This window comes from Callithrix jacchus, chromosome 6 (assembly GCF_049354715.1).
Source record: "Callithrix jacchus isolate 240 chromosome 6, calJac240_pri, whole genome shotgun sequence".
Lineage (NCBI taxonomy): Eukaryota > Metazoa > Chordata > Mammalia > Primates > Cebidae > Callithrix > Callithrix jacchus.
In genome coordinates this window covers 122,033,695-122,053,988 of record NC_133507.1, presented here as the reverse complement: position 1 = coordinate 122,053,988, position 20,294 = coordinate 122,033,695, and the positions used below count along the sequence as shown (strand labels likewise).

Genomic DNA, 20,294 nt, shown 5'->3' with positions numbered 1-20,294 from the left:
CTCAAGCAATCCACCCACCTTGGTCTCCCAAAGTGCTGGGATTATAGGCTTGGGCCACCACATCCAGGAATAATTTTGTATTAATAGAGTCAACAGCCTTGCCTTTACATTTCATTTAATATCATCAAAAACAAATATGACATAGGAGCAAGAAAAGAATGACAAAAACTGTACACATGCATTGAAAGTGTGCATGTAGATGACTTTTTTGTAATACCTATTTATTAGCTTTTTAATAAAGCAAAACTTTATAGTGAAAGTAATAAACTAGAAATTGCTTTTTATTTTTTATATTTTTATTTATTTATTTTTGAGACAGGGTCTCGCTCTGTCACCCATGCTGGAGTGCAGTGGCACAATCTTGGCTCACTGCAGCCTCTACCTCCTGGGTTCAAGCAATTCTCCTGCCTCAGCCTCCCATGTAGCTGGGATTACAGGCATGTACCACTATGCCTGACTAGCATGTAGATGATTAATACAGAACAAAGGTCAGCCAGCTTTTTCCGTAAAGGGCCAGACAGTAAATATTTCCAGCTCTGTGGGCTAGACAGTCTCTGTTGTGACTACTGAACTTGACTGTCTAGCTGAAAAGCAGCCACAAACAATATGTATGGATGGTGTGGCTATGTTCCAATAAAACTTTATTTAAAACAAGTGGAAGGCTGGGTTCGGCCCACAGACTTATAGCATGCTGTCCCTTGATGTAAAGAATCACTATTTGTAACTTTTTACCATTCACAGTCATAACTAAACAAAAAGTTATGTGTTACATAGTGATTCACCACGGGGCATGATGACTCTTGCCTGTAATCCTAGCACTTTGAGAGGCTCGGGTGGGAGGAGCACTTGAGACCAGGAGTTTGAGACCAGCCTGAGCAACATAGGAAGACTCAGTCTCTACAAAAATTTAAAAATTACCTAGGCATGGTGGCGCATGCCTGTAGTCCCAGCTACTTGGGAGTTTGAGGTGGGAGGATGACTTGGGCCCAGGAGTTAAAGGCTGCAATGAGCCATTGGATGCCTGGGCGACAGTTGTACTAGGCATTGTGCCTGGTGCTTGTTAGACATGTTGAGTCATTCAAGAGGTGTTGGAATGTCTGCCTATCTCTGCATGCTCACAAAAATGACTATCTTGTTCTTATTCCTCTTTGACTCTCTTCTTCTTTTTTCCCTGGTTCCTTTGTAGTTTAATCATTATTTAAAATCAGGTGGAATATTTTTATGTTTCAGGATAAAACCAAAATGATCTCAGCTAAGTTGCTTTGTGCTTATGTTGCTTTTTTTTATATGAAGTTTGTTTCTCTATCTTGTAAATCAGCGTTTAATCCAAAACTGACATAAAGAGAAGAGCAAGGACTAAGCCTTAAGTATGCTTAGAATGTTGAGGAGGCTGAGGACAGTGAAGAAGAGATGGAATAAATACCACTGGTAGCTTGGGAAGCAGGATAATGTCATAAGACTCAAATGGAGGAATAATATCAAGGGAAGATTAAAAACAAACAACAACAACAACAAAAAACCTAGTGAATCATACAGAAGACCAAAGAGATTAAGTAAAAAGAAGCAGCCAATTCATTTGTAAACATTGTTATGAGTATCTTAGGTCAGTTTCAAAATTGGAGGATAAAAATGGGGGCAGGTTAGAAAAGTTTAGGAGCCAGTAAAATGGCTTTCACTTGTGCTAATTTAACTATACCTTCTCCATTTAGAAAAAAAAGAAAAAAAGGAGTTAATTTGGTTTGTACCTTTCTTCTCAGTGAACAGTGTCCCAGTGTGAGTGTTAACTTGGGAAATGTAAATCTATTTCTTCATTTGGGTTCATTTCCCACATGCCTCTCATGATGTGACTGTGAGAGCATCATTAAAGATAATTATATTTTTTAATTTAAAATGGCCCCTGTTATAAGTGATTTGGTCTTTGGTCTTTAGGAAAAAAAAAAACAAAAAACAGAGAAAGAAAATTTAAAAAGTAAAAATAAAATGGCCCCTAAACAAAAGACCACTATTTCATTTATGCTCAGTTGAAGAAATGGCCATCTGTTCAACACTATTTTATGCATTATTCATATGTATTACAGACTTTTGGGCACAAAATAAACTCTTCCACACTTTATGGAAGATTTAAAAGATTTTAAGGTATAATTTTAACTATGCATAGTTTTCACTTGATTTTAGATCTCATTTTCTGGTCTTTCTTTCTCACCATCCCCCCGCCCCGCCCCAATCAAAGATGTGCCTCAACTATATATGGTAAAAAATGAAAGGAACATAAGTTGTTGATGGAGAGGAGAGTGTGGTAATTAGAGAAAGCAGCAAGGTCAAAGTTAGTTATTTGTATTTTTTTGAAGAAATCTGGATAATATGAAGGAAAATTTGAAGATGCTGGGAAGACAGCTAATAAAGGTAAAAGCGGTATTACTCCTAATATGGGTAGGTTTTTGTTTCTGATAAAAGTAACAGAGGTATTTTTAAGAATTTTTGTAAGTGAAATAATGCTATTTCCCTCTTTGTCTACTGTTGTCCTTTAAAAATTTTTATATATTTATTTGTTTACAGCTTCAGAACTAGCAAAAACACCAAAAAAAAGTGTTTCATTCAGTTTGAAGAATGATCCTGAGATAACAATGAACGTTCCTCAAAGTAGCAAGGGTAAGATATTACATTAGTTCTTTGAAAAGAGTTTTCATAGTTGCTTCAAGATAGAGCATGCTACTTTTTCTCTTGATTGTGAGTTTTTATATATTTTTCTTCTCTTCAATTCTAAAAATTCAGTTAACAAAATGCAATTAATACTTCAACTTATGTCCCTTAGTATATCCACGGTTAGCAGTCAATAAGAGGAAAAAAATATCTGTGCTAACTGAAGTTGTGCAAATCAACAGGGCCAACCAGAAATAATCTTTAAGTCCTATTGTCAGTTGCTTGAGTTAGCCAATTATTTATAGAAGATTTGGCTTTGGCAAATGCTATATGAAATAAGGCATTTGGAGTTTGAAAGTCATCTTACAGATTGTAGAGCAGCTGTTTTTGAATGATCCATTCCAACTAGATGAAAAAGTGTACATTTTATTTCTCTTATTTGAACTATATATGGTAAGAAATGAAAGGAACACTGGTGTCACTTGCCAATATTACTGTTACTTCATTTTTTAAAGACAGGGTCTCACTAGGTTGCCCAGGCTGAAGTGTGTTGGCTATTCACAGGTAGAGTTACTGCACGCTATTAAAACTTTGAACTCCTGGGCTCAAGTGATCCTCTAGCCTCAGCCTCTCATGTAACAGGGACGATAAACTTGCACCATTGTGTCTGGCTCCATTGTACTTTTTTTTTTTTTTTGAGACGGAGTCATGCTCTGCCACCCAGGCTGGTGTGTAATGGTGTGATCTTGGCTCAGTGCAATCTCCACCTCCCTGGTTTAAGTGATTCTCCTGCCTCAGACTCCCAAGTAGCTGAGATTACAGGCACCCACCATGATGCCTGGCTAATTTTTGTATTTTTAGTAAAAATGGGGTTTCACCATGTTGGTTGGGCTGTTTTGGAACTCCTGACCTCAAGTGATCCTCCCACCTCAGGCTCCCAAAGTGCAGGGATTATAGGTGTGAGCCAGTGCACCTGGCCAATTGTACCTTGCAATAATCAAAATTTAAAAGAGCTCCATTTTTCTTTTAGAATGCTACAGAAATGCAGGAAGTAGCTGATAATAATGTGAGTAATCATGAAGTTAATAGTGATAATCCTCTAGTGGAGATGGAATTAATTTCAAATTCAGTAATAATGTGGTGGTTTCTATGTAGAAGCTGCAACTTTGCTTTTTTTTTTAATGTTTAATTTTTTGAATAGAGATAGGGTCACACTATGTTATCCAGATTGGTCTTGAACTCTTGACCTCAAGCGATCCTCCTGCCTCACCTCCCAAAGTGCTGGGATTACAGGTGTGAGCTACCATGCCTGGCCAACTTTACTTTTAATGAAAGTAGACCACGATGAAAAGTGAAGTGTCTACAGTAAGTCATGGCTTTTTGTTTCATTCTTTAGGACATTCTGCTTCAGACAAGGTTCAGCTGAAGGTAAGCAATTGATTAAAAAGAAGCAAAAGCCTTAGTATTACAAAGTAAGACATGATGAAAAATCACCAGAAATTCAATGAAAAAAATTTATCTCTTAATTTATATAGTGCTTTGTAATTTACAGATATTTGGCAGTTAAATACCTAACTTACAGATGGAGAATATGAGGTTCAGAGAGGTGAAGTGACTTTTGTGAGTTCACCTGACTAGGAAGGAGAACAGCTAGAAATGGAGCCAGGACCCCCAGACCCAGCTGTTGTGCTTCTGTTGTGTGTAGCTGGCCTGGAAATTTTGGGGGTTTTGCTTTTATATATCATGTTCTGTTTCACTTGTTGGGGGGCAGAGGGTGGTGGGGGTATGCAGTTTGATCCCAAGATGTACTAAATCCATTACTCTATCCTTTTACAATTTACATTTGAAAACTTAGGCTGGCTTACACAAATACATTCCAGAGTAATTAAAAGGAATTGACAATTTTTATCTTCTTCTTTGAGGTTGTTTTTTTTTTGTTTTGTTTTTTTAAGAATCTCACTCTAGCCCAGCCTGGAGTATAGTGGCAGGATTTCAGCTCACTGCAACTTCTACCTTTCAGATTCAAGTGATTCTTGTGTCTCAGCCTCCTGAGTAGCTGGGATTACAGGGGTGCACCACCACACCAGGCTAATTTTTGTATTTTTAGTAGAGGCAAGGTTTTACCTCGGCCAGGTTGGTCTTGAACTCTTGACCTCAAGCAATCCACCCACCTGGGCCTCCTACAGTACTGGTATTATAGGTGTGAGCCACCACGCCTGGCTTCCTTTGTGTTTTTGTGGTGTAATTTTCTCATGATGGCTTGTCAAGTGGCCCTGCCTGGATGTGGGCAAGCTCAGATAGGAATGGACAAATTCAGAGCATTGAGTATGTGGTAGTGACTGTGTCCAGGACTGGGCAGCTATAGACTTAGACATACCTGGGCTTATATGTGGTTTAGGTTAAGGGAACCCCTTAAGTAAGAATGTGAGTGTTCAATGAAAGGGCCATATATGCAAAGCATCCTCCACATGCCAAAGGAGCCAAGAAACTAAAGGACAAGGCAGAAAAGTTTAGTTTGTTGGTAAAGGGTATTTTATTGGAGACAGAAGCATGGTCTTGGCAGCCACAAGATAGGTAGCTCTCTGCATTGTTACTTTCCAGACCCAGGGCTTATATACCATAAGGAAAGGGTATACATGTTCTAGCAAGATAATTAAAGGCAACCCTCTTTAATTGTCAAGAGGGCAAGAATGCTATATGCATTGTAGCCAGTAATTTGGGTGATAATATCAAGGTTCACATGTTCTTTCATAGAAGGCAGTAAATAAAGTAGGAATCAGGAGTCATTCATCAAACTGGGGCTAATCAGAAGTTAACATAGTGGATTAGTGTCCAAGATGAAGTCACTTTTGTCTCCAGTCAGTATAGACATTTAAAGCCATGGTTATGGCCTGTGAAGGAATGTCCTATTTAGACAAGTCTGGGTATGAGATTAGACATGCAAGAATTTCGTTTGTCTTTAATAATGCTTTTTTTCTATATTGTATCTGGTGTGTTATATCACTATAAAAGGAGAAAAACTCATTGCCTAATCCAATCAAGAATTTAGATTATTATTTCTCAAGTTATAGATTACTAGATCCACTAGTAGATCTTGTCAACTCTCCCAAAAGACCAGAAAACCAGAAACAAAACTACCTATCACAATAAGAGACAATATCGTTGTTACAGAATCTTAGTGTTCTATCTTAGAAGAGCAAGTTCAAGAGAAAATATGGATAGGGCTTGGGGATCCTGGGCTCAAGTGGCTTAAGGCAGGTTTTTCAAGATGGTAAACTGGTTGGTATTGGGCAAAGTTGGGGACATGATATTTTAGGATTGGCAGACACAATGAAGACAGTGTCTTAAAGTGTATCTTGATAACTGTTAACAGGATAATCTTTTTGCCCTGGGAGTAATCTGTTGTCCTGATAGGAGAACAGTTTGCCCAAATGAGCAAACTGTCAAGATAGATTCGTTTGCAGAAATTTTCTATAACAAATAGAGAAATTATTTATTAGTCTTGTCTTTTTGAGCGGGAATTTTCTGCAACAATTATTTTGATATAGATGTTATGAATTCTCAGACTTAAGCTGTGTAGATCTATATATTATCTCAGTCTTGAAATCAGTTTAATCGAACATAACCTGCATTTTTAGCAAATGAAGTAGAACAGAATTTTAAATTTGTTTTATATTTTTTTCAGTTGTATATACACATATGTACTAGGTCAAGATGACAAAATATAAAAATTTTTGAGGATCTTAATCAAAAAAGTTTGAGATGTACTATAAATCCATTGGTAAAGGATTAGCTCAGTTATTAGAATACTATTCTTAATATCCCAAATCAGATTTAAATGATGTTTATAACTATCACCAACAACCTATCACAAGACAATAAACTTAAAATTTTTTTTGTCGTATTTTCATGTTGACAGAATTACAGGGTGCTTTAACTTTTTAATCAATATTGTTAGAAATTAGCATGTATATAACAGTGGATGTTTTCATGTGCTAAAAACTTATGGTATTAAAGTATTCTATAAGAAAACATACTTTGTACTTCTGTAAAAAGTTACAATCTTTTAAATACAGAAACTAAGAAAGTATAAATTTCTGTTTCTCTCCTCACTGAATGTAATACTTTTGAACACCAGTAAATTTCTAGAACATTAAAAGGCCCATTGCCATATACATAGGGGTGCCCTCAGTGCTACTTAATATTATCTTTTTTTTTTTTTTGAGACGGAGTTTCGCTCTTGTTACCCAGGCTGGAGTGCAATGGCACGATCTCCGCTCACTGCAACCTCCGCCTCCAGGGTTCAGGCAATTCTCCAGCCTCAGCCTCCTGAGTAGCTGGGATTACAGGCACACGCCACCATGACCAGCTAATTTTTTGTATTTTTAGTAGAGACAGGATTTCACCATGTTGACCAGGATGGTCTCGATCTCTTGACCTCGTGATCCACCCACCTTGGCCTCCCAAAGTGCTGGGATTACAGGTGTGAGCCACCACACCCAGCCAATATTATCTTTTAAAAAAAATATTCTACCGGGCTGGGCGCGGTGGCTCACACCTGTAATCACATACACACACACACACACACACACACACATGTACGTACGTAACATCTGATAGGTGAAAGTAGTTCAGAAGGCTGATATACTCATTTTTTTTGATACATAATAATAAAAGTACAATACTTTACAGATACATAGAATTCAATTTCTAGAATCATTCTAGTAATCCTTTGGAATTTATGTTTCTTTTGTTATTTCTTTGTTATTTTGGAACCCTTTTTTGTTTCAAATAATTCATTTGTCATTATCTTCTAGTTCTAGGAACTAGGCTTTTCTAGTTCTAGTGCAATCTATTGAAAGCAAAATATTTTTCTTCTTTTCTAGCCTCTTTTACTCAGATCAGTCATTAACTTCCATGTTATTATTTAACTATAATGCTTTTTCTATTTTTAAACAGAACAATGACAAAAGTGAATTTCTATCAACAGCACCTCGTAGTCTAAGAAAAAGATTAATAGGTACGTATTTCTTTTTACATGATGTTTTTATAAAAAGTAACATCTAAACAAGAGACAATAATAGTTAAGTATATACATTCTAGATTTAGAATGCTTGGGTTTTTCAATCTTTGGCTTTTAGCTGTAACACTTAGCACCATGTCTTTCACATTATAGTCAGTGTATATTGAAGTCAGCTAAAAGGGTCTTTCCAATGAAATAACATGCCTTTTATTTGTTTTGAGATAGTTTGGAAATGATTCTATTGGAAATTTTATAATGAAATAATATTATAATAAAATTTCTTTGGAAATTTTATAATGAAATAATATTAAACAATCATAGTTGTAGTGAGTGTTAAACAATAGCAAGTAAACAGACATGGCTCCTGCTTCCTACGAAATTAAAAATGGCTTCAGATTTTTGAACATTTAACTTTGGGGCAAATGACTAGACCTTTATATATCAGAAAGATGTCAACTTCTTTCATACTGTTGACTCTTGACAATAATAGTATTAGCCAACATTGTTAAATTCAGCTGAACATCAGGGCTTCATACTTCATAGCCCTTTGTTTTCAAGGTATTAATTTCATAGAGTTGTTAAAACTGTATTTTTAATCATCATAAAAATGGTAATGCTAAATGATTTAGTATATTAAAGCAGTAAAAGATCTGTATAGTTGTGAATGTTATTTCATATCAACTATATCCTATGTCTTACGTTTTTTCCTCATCCCAAAGATGAGTTGTTTTTTAGACAGAAGGTGAACTTCCCTCTTCCTTCTTAATCACTGAAAAACATATATACCTACATGGAGGAAGCATATGTGTAAATAAGGTAGAGACATTTTCTGGTACCTGCTACCACTTCTAAGCTGTGCATATATCGTGAGCAGCAGTCAGTGTGCATCTGAATCTGCTAAGCTGTATATGCCCACAAAATCAAGCCTTTTTATTTTCTTTTTTTAATATCTGTATTTGTTATATGCTGACTTGGGATAATCCTCTGCAGTATTTCTATTGTTCAAAATGAATACACTGATTTATTTAAAGTTTTTTCACTCATATTTTGGGAGTTCACTTTAAAAAATAGTTTTATGCCTGTTGAGTGTAAAACTAGCTGTATTATTTCTGGGGAGTTGTGGGGGTGAGGTTGTGATTTGTTGAAAAAGATAATTCTTGAATCAACTCTGGGATGGTGTGTGTGTATGTATTAGTAATAATTATAATCATAACTACCATTTATTGAGTGCTATATTAGGATGATGTTTTCGGTAGGCAGCAACAGATAAATCTATAATGGTAGTTTAAGCCATAGACATTTAATTATTTCACATCAAAACCAGTATAGAGTTGCAAGTTCCATGGTTGATGTGACTTAACGTATCATTAAGGACCCAGATTCTTCCTTTTTATTTTGCCACTAGCATTTTTCATCTTTAGGTTTGATACTTTATATTGCAAAATGGTTTTCATAGCTTTAAATGATGGATATAAATAGGGGCTTTTCTTCTGTGAGGAAAATCTTTCCTAGAAGCTGCCAGCAATTTTCCTTCAGTTCATTGGTCAAGGGGTCATATATAGTCAACCATGGTTGGAGCAGAGGCTGGGAAAGCAGGTATCTAGTAGAGGGAAAAGGCAGTTACCATGATTCATCCCCTAGGGTGGGTCATATTGCCATATCTTACAAAATTGGAGTTCTGTTAGCAAGGAAGAGGGAAGGAGAACAGTGTTAGGTATGATTAACCCTTTTTAATCACAGTTCCTGTGTGTCAGGCATTATTAGTTGCTTTATATACATTTCAGTGTAATCTTCACAATGGTTTATTAAACTCTGTACAATTAATTTGATAAATAAATGAACTGGTGCTGAGAAAATGTATTAATTAGCTCTGGTGAAATCATGAGCCAATAATGACAAAACCAGAATTCAGACTCTTACTTCAGAGCCCACACTCTTTCCTTTACTCCACAGTGCCTCTCTTGTGAAACCATGAAATTGTCGAAATTGTTATTTTTTCCCCCCACAGTTCCAAGGTCTCATTCTGACAGTGAAAGCGAATATTCTGCTTCCAACTCAGAGGATGATGAAGGGGTTGCACAGGAATATGAAGAGGACACTAATGCAGTCATATTCAGCCAAAAGATTCAAGCTCAGAATAGAGTAGTTTCAGCTCCTGTTTGCAAAGAAACACCTTCTAAAAGAATGAAAAGAGATAAAACAGTAAGTGAAGAGAGAGACTTTAACCTTAAAGAAAAATTGTATAGTATCTCAAAGATAGGCTATGCGAAGAGATCCATATCTCTCAGAATAATATGTTTTCTTCACTTTTCTCTATTTTCTTAGCCTTCCACATAAATTCCCACATATATTTCTTTCTACTTCTGGGCTTTCTATTCTGGCCTATCTAATATTCATGAGTTAATACCATAGTATATGTAAATAGTATATGCTAAAAGTGATATCTCAAGTCTGTTGTATAAAAATGAACTTTTTAGGCCGGGCACGGTGGCTGACACCTATAATCCCAGCACTTTGGGAGGCGGAGGTAGGTGGATCAACTGAGATTAGGAGTTTGAGATTAGCCTGGCCAACATGGTGAAACCCTGTCCCCACTAAAAACACAAAAAATAGCCAGGCATGGTGTTATGTGGCTGTAATCCCAGCTACCCAGGAGGCTGAGGCAGGAGAATCAGTGGAACCCAGGAGGCGGAGGCTACAGTGAGCCAAGATCACGCCATTGCACTCCAGCCTGGGCAATAAGAGGGAAACTTTGTCTCAAAATAAATAAATAAATAAAATTTTCAGTATGCTATGGGATTAGAATTTTAAAAATGACAAAAAGAAAAAATGAACTTTTAAGTAAATATTGATTGGACAATTGGAGGCATGACTTCTCAGTGTATATTGTTTTTGCAATACTGTCAATGTGTTCAAGTTCGTATAATGAATGATGTCGCTAGAGACCCATGTTAAGTTGATTGGAAGAACACTGCAGGCACCTCACTTTAGAAAAATATCCTGGTCCTCTGTCTAAAGATTCAGAGCAATTGAGGAGCCTACTGCTTAAATAGCTTTCTGTCCCTTCCTTGCCCTAGAGTTTAGTCCTGCCCAAAATCAGAAGAACATATAGTGTGGGAAGAAAATTCCACTTTACCAGAACAGTAGGCCAGTTTTTTGGTTTGTTTGTGGGATTTTTTTTTTTTTCTTTTGTTACCTTGCAGTTGATTTCTTCCTCAGCTACGCTAATATTAAAGGATTTGCTAAGACTATTTGAGGCCAGGCATGGTGGCTCATGCCTGTTATCCCAGCACTTTGGGAGGGCAATGTGGAAGGATTGCTTGAGGCCAGGAGTTTGAAACCAGCCTGGATAATATAAGACCCTGTCTCTGCAAAAAAAAAAAAAAAATTTTTTTAATTAGCCAGGTGTAGTGGTACATGCCTGTAGTCCCAGCTACTTGGAAGGCTGAGATGGGAGGATCCCTTGTGCCCAGGAAGTTGGGGCTACAGTGAGCCTTGTTTGCACCAGTGAGACCCTGCATCAAAAAAGAAAGAAAGAAAAAGTAAAAAGACTATCAGGAAAAGCAAAAAGCCTGATATGTAAAACCATCTCTGTTTTTTTAGTATAAATGGAAATTACATATTGTAACTCAGGAATCTGTTTTAGGAACAGACTACTACTTCACCTAGTCATTTCTTTAACTTACATGATCCTAGTAATTACTCAGTTTTATTACTGCAATTAAGTATCTTTGGTCTTTAACTGGTACTGTTGCTTTAAAAAAAATACTACCAAAGAATTTCACGTGTCCTATTTTACATTAATATTACTGTCTAATTTTGATATACGACGGATATCTGAAGCTACTAAGGACTGACTACTCTGTTCACTTTCAGAGTGACTTAGTAGAAGAATATTTTGAAGCTCACAGCAGTTCAAAAGTTTTAACCTCTGATAGAACACTGCAGAAGCTAAAGAGAGCTAAACTGGATCAGGTATGTTGCAAGGAATGTTACTTCTAAATTTTTCTTACTCTGTCCTGAAAAATATGCTACATAAGCAACAGATTTGAAAAGCACATACAAGTAGAATTATTGTCTTAATCAAATGAAATACAGTTAATGTGATTATTACTTCTTTTATTATATAAATAGTAAATAGGCTCGGCACAGGTGGCTCACACCTGTAATGTCAGCACCTTGGGAGGCCAAGGCAGGAGGATTGCATGAACCCAGGAGTTTGAGACTAGTCTGGGCAACATAGGGAGACCTTGTTGTTAGCAAAATTTAAATAAATAAATACATAATTTCCTGGATTCAACAGACTGTAATTAGGCATTTTTTCCCTCTTACTTTTTTATCATTTCTTCAGGATCTGTGATAATCATCAGGGTCATAGTTCCTTGATATCCATGTACTATTAATCTCTGTTATTCATTTAACCTAAGTATTCACTAAACCTCACACTGGTCATAAAACAGTGACTGCAATCTGACTTTCTCTCAGTTAGAAACTTTACAAAAAGCAGAGGCTATTCTACTTGAGGATATTATGGAAAACTTGCCCAGTGTGGTAAGGTAACAAGGTTACTATGTACTGTGGTTCCAGTAGTAACTCTGTCTCCAGAGAGGAGACAGAACCATCTGAATGAGAAAATCTTTGTCAGTAGTAATTGCAATTGATAATCTAAGTCTTGGCTCATCGGTAGTGAGACTCAGATCAGAGAATATAAGCAATATGGACAAATGATTCTAAACTCACAATAGGACTTCATCAGACAGAGTCAAAAAGATCTCTAGGAGGATAAAAGAAACACCTGTCAGTAAGGGAGAGGAAAGCCTTTCATTGATCATAAACATAGCATAGCTAACCAATATAATCTTCCGTAGTATGTGACAATAAGCATTTATTTTTCAGGTCTGTGTGTCAGTCAGAGGTTGGTTGATCTAGGATTTGCTCCATGTTTCTCTTCCTCATTGTACCAGCAGGCTAGCTGAGGCTTGTTATTCTCATTACTGTAGCTGAGACATAAGAGAAAAAGTGGGAAAACACACCATCTCTTAAAGCCTAGGCTCAAAACTAAATTGCCAGTTCTGCCTCATTCTAGTACAGCAAATCACATGGCTGAAAACAAAGTCAAAGGGCAGGGAACTATGTATGCTCCACCCATTTAGTGGGAGGAACTGTGAAATCACATGACAAAGGATATGGATACAAGTGGGGGATACAGGTGGTGGCTCAGGCCTATAATCCCAGCACTTTGGGAGAGCAAAGCGGGCAGATCACCTGAGGTCAGGAGTTCGAGACCAGTCTGACCAACATGGAGAAACCCCATCTCTACTAAAAATACAAAATTAACCAGGCATGATGGTGCATGCCTGTAATCTCAGCTACTCAGTAGGCTGAGGCAGGAAAATCGCTTGAACCCAGGAGGTGGAGGTTGCAGTGAGCTGAGATCATGCTGTTGCACTCCGGCCTGGGCAACAAAAGCAAAACTCCCTTTCAAAAAAAGAAAAAGAAAAAACATGTGGGACATTAGGGTTGAAAGTACAATTCTCCATGAATATTAAAGTTTGAAATGAGGCCAGGTGCAGTCGCTGACACCTGTAATCCAAGCACTTTGGGAGGCTGAGGTGGGTGGATCAGGTCAGGAGTTCGAGACTATCCTGATGAACATGGTGAAACACTGTCTCTACTGAAAATACAAAAATTAGCCGGGTGTGGTGGCACGCACCTGTAATCCCAGCTACTCAGGAGACTGAGGCAGGAGAATCAGTGAACCCAGGAGACAGAGGTTGCAGTGAGCTGAGATGGGCCCCTGCACTCTAGCCTGGGCGACAGAGTGAGACTCCATCTCAAAAAAAAAAAAGTTTGAAATGAAAGTACATATATGAGATAACATTCTAGAATTCACTCAAGTGTGAATATGCTCAGATAATCCCGTGTAAATAACTACTGGAAAAGATACTAGTACTTTCTCGGCTTTTTCAGGGCTTTGAACTTCAGAAGGGATAAGAGAGATTTTTTTTTTTAACTATTTACTTAACAATTTTATTTAAAGGTAGTCCTGTTTTGCTTTATGTGGCTAAATAAACACTATACAAGCTAGAGTACCTGGAATATTTATTGCAACACTAATCTTCAATATTTAAAGAATATTTTACTTGAAAAGTGGTGGAATCATGAAAACATGGTAGTGTTAGAGTGAAGATGCATGTGTATCTTTTTGCTGGAGTTTTCATTTCAGAAAATGATCTCCATTTGATTCACCAGCATGAATTTCCAAGTTTGGGGTACAAGGCAATCCACTTACCTTGGTTTATTTATATTATTGTTTTTTAAAATTTTCAATACTTATCAAAGATAAAGGATCTATTAGAAACAGCTTTTGGAAAGGAGTAGTGATAACATGTTTATTTTACTAATGATAATGGTAAGTAAATTATAAAGGACCTTTAATGTTTTCTGAACAAATGAAAGCCTTATTCTTGAAGTTTATAATCATTTAAATGGTTCTGGACAAAACTTACCAAATTCTTTACTGTTATTACTAAAAAGAATGTTAACAATTTTAAGAAAACAAATCATTTTTGAAGAATTTTGTTTATCAGTTGATATACCCATTGCCAAACCTGATTAAAGTAATATTTCAATTAGCTCCTTGTAAGCTCAGCTTCTAAGGAAATTGTTTGTTTGGATTGATTTGCTGTATGTGGTTTGAGAATGACTTTCCCCCCTCCTTTTTTTAAAGCAAACGTTGCGTAGCTTATTGAGCAAGGTTTCTCCTTCCTTTTCTGCCGAACTTAAACAACTAAATCAACAGTATGAAAAATTATTTCATAAATGGATGCTGCAATTACAGTAAGTATTATTACAAACTTGTAAAATAATCATATGTAATTTTACATGAATCTTTATATTAAATCAAAGTAAGTTAACATCTTTTTACAGTGAGTTTGATAATTCATATATAAAAATAAATGGAAAAATAGACATTCTCCCAATTTTATGGCTCAGATATAGAAGTATCACTTTATTGTATGACTATTTCCAGAAATTCTAGTTTTTAAGAAATTCATGTGGTTTATCAGACTTGACAGTCATGATAAGATAAATAGCATTTCTTAGAATTATGTTATTGGTTTAAAAAACTTGAATATTTAATTTGCCAAGACTAATAAATATATCAATTAGTTCTGTAAAAGTTTCTGTAGAAAAAACAAATTAAAAAAGAAAAAATTATATATATATACCAATTAGATTTTAATCCAGTTTTCCACAGCATAGTTTCTTAAATGAAAGGATAATATTTACTTTAATCTTATGTATGTGTAACTATATTTTCAGAATTTTATGAGCAGATTTGTCCTATAAACATTATTTTACTATTTTAACACTATTTCCTAGAATATTTTTTCACTTTTATTATTTTCACATACCTCAGATTAAATTTTAATTTTTCATTAAAATGCCTAGAAGAATGATTGAAATCAAAACACAGTATTTTCTTTTATGATAATTACTTTTATCCTTGCATTTAAAAAGACTTGAACATAAGGAAGTATTTAAAATGTACACCAATGTGAATATACATGCACACTCACAGTTACATTGTCACTGAAGTAAGTAAGAAGGGCCGGGCACTGTGATCCACACCCGTCATAGTATTGCTTTGGGAGGCCAAGGCAGGAGGATTGCTTGACCCCAGGGGTTTGAGGTTACAGTGAGCTATGATTGTACCACTGTCCTCCAGGTTGGGCAACAAAGCTGTCTCCCAAAAGAAAAAAGAAAAAGGTCTACCAAGCCCTTTAGAACATAGAAATTGTCCACAGTTGCCCCCAGCTCAGTTGACCCTAGACCCTGATTTTCTTTTGCCAATAATATGTCTAAGAGTTACGCTAGGAAGGGGCCGGGCACAGTGGCTCACACCTGTAATCCCAGCACTTTGGGAGGCCGAGGCAGTTAGATTACCTGACATCAGGAGTTCAAGACCAGCCTGGCCAACATGGTGAAACCCCATCTCTACTACAAATACAAAAATTAGGCATGGTGGTGTCACATGCCTGTAATCCTGCCTACCCAGGAGGCTGAGGCAGGAGAATCACTTGAACCCAGGAGGTGTAGGTTGCAGTGAGCTGAGATTGCACCATTGCATTCCAGCCTGGGCAACACTCTGTCTCAAAAAAAAAAGTTATGCTAGGAAGGGAATGGTAAACTTGCCTGCAAGAACCTCAGCTTCTCTCAATAACTATTTATAGATCTATGCATTATAAATCTGTAGTTACTCTTCACTCTAATCCCATCCCCAGCCCATCATTTTTTTTCTCCCAGTGTGTCAACTCAGATAACTGAATTTGCTTTGCTTCTCAGACCATATCTTAGCATCAGCAAGATCATTGGAATTGCTAGCTCACTGATCCTTGCCTCTTTATTTCTGCTACTTCTGCCTTGGTAATCTCTACCTTTGGAGGTTACTTCTTTTCTGTTCTTCCATTTCTAGGTTATCCTGCATTGCCAGAGAGCATCACATACTATTTCTGCTTGACCTTTGTAAACAATCATGGAGTTGGACTTTAGCTTCACCTCTGGCACTTGGTGTTCTGGGTGGTCTCATTCACTCTCCTGGCTTCAGTTGGTTTCTGTATATGAATGACTCATGTAACTGTTACCTCCAACCCATACCTTACTCTCAGTAGCAGACCAGGATATCTGAATGTATATTAAAAGTTTCTACTTGGGGCTGGGCATGGTGGCTCACACCTGTAATCCCAGCACTTTGGGAGGCTGAGGCGAGTAAATTATGAGGTCAGGAGTTCGAGACCAGCCTGGCCAAGATGGTGAAACCCAGTCTCTACTAAAAATACAGAAAATTACCTGGGTGGGGTGGTGGGCACCTATAATCCCAGCTACTCGGAAGGCTGAGGCAAGAGAATCATATGAACCCAGGAAGCGGAGGTTACAGTTAACTGAAATCGCACCACTGCACTCTAGCCTGGGCAAAAGAGCAAGACTCCATACAAAAAAAAAAAAAAAAGAAGTTTCTACTTGGATGTCCTGTAAATAATTCAAGATGCATAAAATTAAACTCCTCTTAAGCCCATTGTTCCCACCTTTCCCTGCTATCCAGCAGAGTGAATGAGTGGATGTTAGTCATTCCATTTGTGTAGTTGTCTATCTGGCAGAAAACAGTCTTTTTTTTTTTTTTAAAGAGGCAAGAATCTCACTCTGGCGCCCAGAAGGGTGTGAACACAGATCAAGGTAGCCTCGATCTTCTGGGCTCAAGCGATCCACCTCAGCCTCTCAAGTGGCTGGGTCTGTATATGTATGCTGCCATGCCTGGGCTAACTTTTTTTTTTTAATTTTGTAGAGATGAGGTCTCAACATCTTGCCTAGGCTAGTCTCAAACTCCTGGGCACAAACAGTTCTCTTTCCTTGGCTTCCCAAACTGCTGGGATTATAGGCGTGAGCCACCGTACCCAGCCCCGAGTCATTCTTAAGTATTCTTTTCCTCACTCTCCACATCTAATCAGTTTCCAAATTTTACTTGTTTGACTTCTTATATAGTTCTTGACATGTTACATTTTTCCCTATGACAACTAAGTTCATCTTCCACAGTTTTGTTCCTTCCTATTCATTTTCTAAACATAGCCAATATGATCTTTATGAGAAGAAGATGTTACTTTCCTACTTAAAACCTTTCTGTTAATCCCTCATTAGTTACTTTTAAATGTTCATTTTTGGCCAGGCATGGTGGCTCACACCTGTAATTCCAGCACTTTGGGAAGCCAAGATGGGTGGATCACCTGAGGTTAAGAGTTTGAGACCAACGTAGTGAAATCCCATCTCTACTAATAATACAAAATTAGTTGGGCTTGGTGATGCATGCCTGTAATCCCAGCTACTTAGGAGGCTGAGGCAGGAGAATTGCTTGAAACTAGAAAGTGGAGGTGACAGAGTAGGGAGGCCTGGGTAACAGAGCAAGACTCTGTCTCAAAATAAATAAGCACTTTGGGAGGTCGAGGCAGGCAGATCGCTTGAGGCCAGGAGTTTCAGACCAGCCTGGCCAACATGGTGAAACCCTGTCTCTACTAAAAATATAAAAAATTAGCTGGGCGTGGTGATGGGCAGCTGTAATCCCAGCTACTTAGGAGACTGAGGCAGGAGAATCGCTTGAACATGGGAGGCAGAGGTTGTAGTGAGCTATGATGGTGCCACTGCACTCCAGCCTAGGCGACAACACAAAACTCCATCTTGAAAAAATAGATATTATTAATTAATTTTTTTTTAACAGACATTGTCTTGCTCTGTTGCCCAGGCTGGAGTGCAGTGGCACCGTAATAGCTCACTGCAGCCTCAAAATCCTTGGCTTAAGTGATCCTCCCAGCTCAACCTCCTGAGTAGCTGGAATGATAGGTACCCACCACTACACCCAGATAATTTTAAAATTATTATTTTTTAAATAAAAGTATTTTTGGCTAGAAGTGGTGGCTCACACCTGTAGTCCCAGCAATTTGGGAGGCCAAGGTGGGTGGATTACTTGAGCCCAGGAGTTCAAGGCCAGCCTGGGCAACATGGCAAAAGCCCATCTCTACTAAAAATACAAAAATTAGCCAGGTGTGGTGGCACATATCTGTAGCCCCAGCTTCTTGGGAGACTGAGGCAGGAGAATTGCTTGAACCTGGGAGGCTGAGATTGCAGTGAGCTAAGAGAGCCACTGGACTCCAGTCTGGGTGACAGAGTAATACTCTGTCTCAAAAAAAAAAAAAAAAAAAAAAATATATATATATATATAAAACTGTTTTGCCTTTGCCTTCCCAAAATGCTGGGATTATAGGCTTGAGCCAGTGTGCCTACCCCTTTCCTGTACTTTTTATAAACTTAATTTAAGGAAACTGGTTGATAATAAGCTTGGCAATAAGAATTATTGTACTTTAATTTCATGAATACTGTCTTTCCTAACAGCCTTGGGTTCAACATTGTGCTTTATGGTTTGGGTTCTAAGAGAGATTTACTAGAAAGGTTTCGAACCACTATGCTGCAAGATTCCATTCACGTTGTCATCAATGGCTTCTTTCCTGGAATCAGTGTGAAATCAGTAAGTTTCAAAAATGTTAAAGGAAAAAAACATTATATCCTCTGCCAATTCATGCCCCCACATAAATGAGGATGCCATATCTCATTCTGGAGTATTAAATTTAAAGAATTTTTGTTTTCGCCTTCACAGTGGTAGGATTGTATAGTGCTTAATACTATGTGTTTGGAAACAGAAGAATCTAGCTTTGAAACCATCTTTGAATGTCCTGCCGTGTAACTAACATGTATTAAAACTTAGGAAACTGTTAGCTTTGTTTACTACACTGAGTATCAGTGGTAGGAGGGAATTATGGGGTCTTCAGTTTTGTCATAAAATATGAAAATGCTTTATTAGGCAAAAACTACATACTATGAAAATGCTTTAAAATGCAATAGGATGGGATGTGAAGGCTATAGTTTTATAATACTTTTATCATAGATCATTTTTATTTCAAATGCTTAATATCTCTTCATCATTTGAACATTAAAGCTGTTGGCTGTTGGGTACTGGATACTAAGCCATGTAGTATTCCTTTTTTAAAGTGTCTGTAGTGTTTGTCTTGTATCCTTTGATAGAACTGTATTTTTCTAATGTTTCTTATGTTCTTGGGAGCTTTTTCATTTGTTTTTGCTGCCCTCTTATATTATCTATTTCCTTTACATCTTTGCTGTTCTTTTTCTGTTTTCTTTTAGCCACAAGTTAGGCCAAAAACAATGAACTAGATATACTCAAGTCCAGTAGAATTTTTAGAAGTGATTTTTCAAACTTTTGGAAAATTCAAATTCATTTTTAATTTATTAAAAAACGGTTTGATTTTCTAGTTGTATTTGTCCCATATGACAATAAACTGTAATTAATGTGGTACCTCTTGCACATTCATGATATAGGTCCTGAATTCTATAACAGAAGAAGTCCTCGATCATATGGGTACTTTCCGCAGTATACTGGATCAGCTAGACTGGATAGTAAACAAATTTAAAGAAGGTAACATGAAGTGATGCCCTGTAGTTTTAGATGAGAGTTAAGCATATATTTCTACTTTTTCATGTATTTATATACATACAGTATTATTTTTTTTTTTTGAGGGGGAGGTTTTTTGAGACAGTCTCTCTATTGCCCAGGAGTGCAGCGATGCAGTCATGGCTCACTGCAGCCTTGACCTCCCCGGCTCAAGCAGTTCTCCCACCTCAGCCTCCTAGGTAGCTGCGATCACAGGTGTGTGCTACCATGCCTGTGATTTTTTGTTATTTGTAGAGATGAGGTCTTGCTATGTTGCCCAGGGTGGTCTCGAACTTTTGGGCTCAAGCAGTTCTCCTGCCTTGGTCTCCCAAAGGGCTGAGACTATAGGTGTGAGCCACCACACCCAGCCCAAAAAGATTATTTTAATGATGGCACTTACCTCAGTGCTCTGAAATAATTTTCCTTTTGCTATGAACTTTTTCTGTGAATGTAACTAATAGGAAAGAAAAAAGTTAGTCTCATTTTCTTCAATTTGTATATCCAAAAGCCCCTTATTTCAGAATAAATTTCTAAGTTATGTTTTACTTATGTAAAGTGCCTCCATTTGAGTGGTACCTC

The 20,294-nt window shown here is 37.3% G+C and overlaps 1 protein-coding gene and 1 long non-coding RNA gene across 4 annotated transcripts in view; one reads left to right on the top strand and one right to left on the bottom strand.

The window, feature by feature from the left end:
- Nucleotides 1-20,294, top strand: part of ORC2 (origin recognition complex subunit 2) — a 54,376-nt gene that overhangs the window by 21,251 nt on the left and 12,831 nt on the right. For both annotated transcript variants that reach the window (XM_035305265.3, XM_008999183.5), the window contains 8 exons: nucleotides 2,557-2,649; nucleotides 4,037-4,068; nucleotides 7,600-7,660; nucleotides 9,672-9,865; nucleotides 11,540-11,638; nucleotides 14,394-14,503; nucleotides 18,605-18,737; nucleotides 19,604-19,700. In XM_035305265.3, the coding sequence (XP_035161156.1) occupies nucleotides 2,557-2,649; nucleotides 4,037-4,068; nucleotides 7,600-7,660; nucleotides 9,672-9,865; nucleotides 11,540-11,638; nucleotides 14,394-14,503; nucleotides 18,605-18,737; nucleotides 19,604-19,700 (819 nt within the window). The remainder of the gene's footprint in view (nucleotides 1-2,556; nucleotides 2,650-4,036; nucleotides 4,069-7,599; nucleotides 7,661-9,671; nucleotides 9,866-11,539; nucleotides 11,639-14,393; nucleotides 14,504-18,604; nucleotides 18,738-19,603; nucleotides 19,701-20,294) is intronic.
- Nucleotides 9,374-19,676, bottom strand: LOC108592257 (uncharacterized). 2 transcript variants are annotated; one of them, XR_008482229.2, is made up of 3 exons: nucleotides 19,582-19,676; nucleotides 11,085-11,178; nucleotides 9,374-9,839 (listed from the first exon to the last, which is right to left on the bottom strand). It is a non-coding gene; the product is annotated as an uncharacterized LOC108592257 (long non-coding RNA). The 2 variants fall into 2 exon arrangements; XR_013519031.1 differs by lacking the exon at nucleotides 19,582-19,676 and adding an exon at nucleotides 12,514-13,962.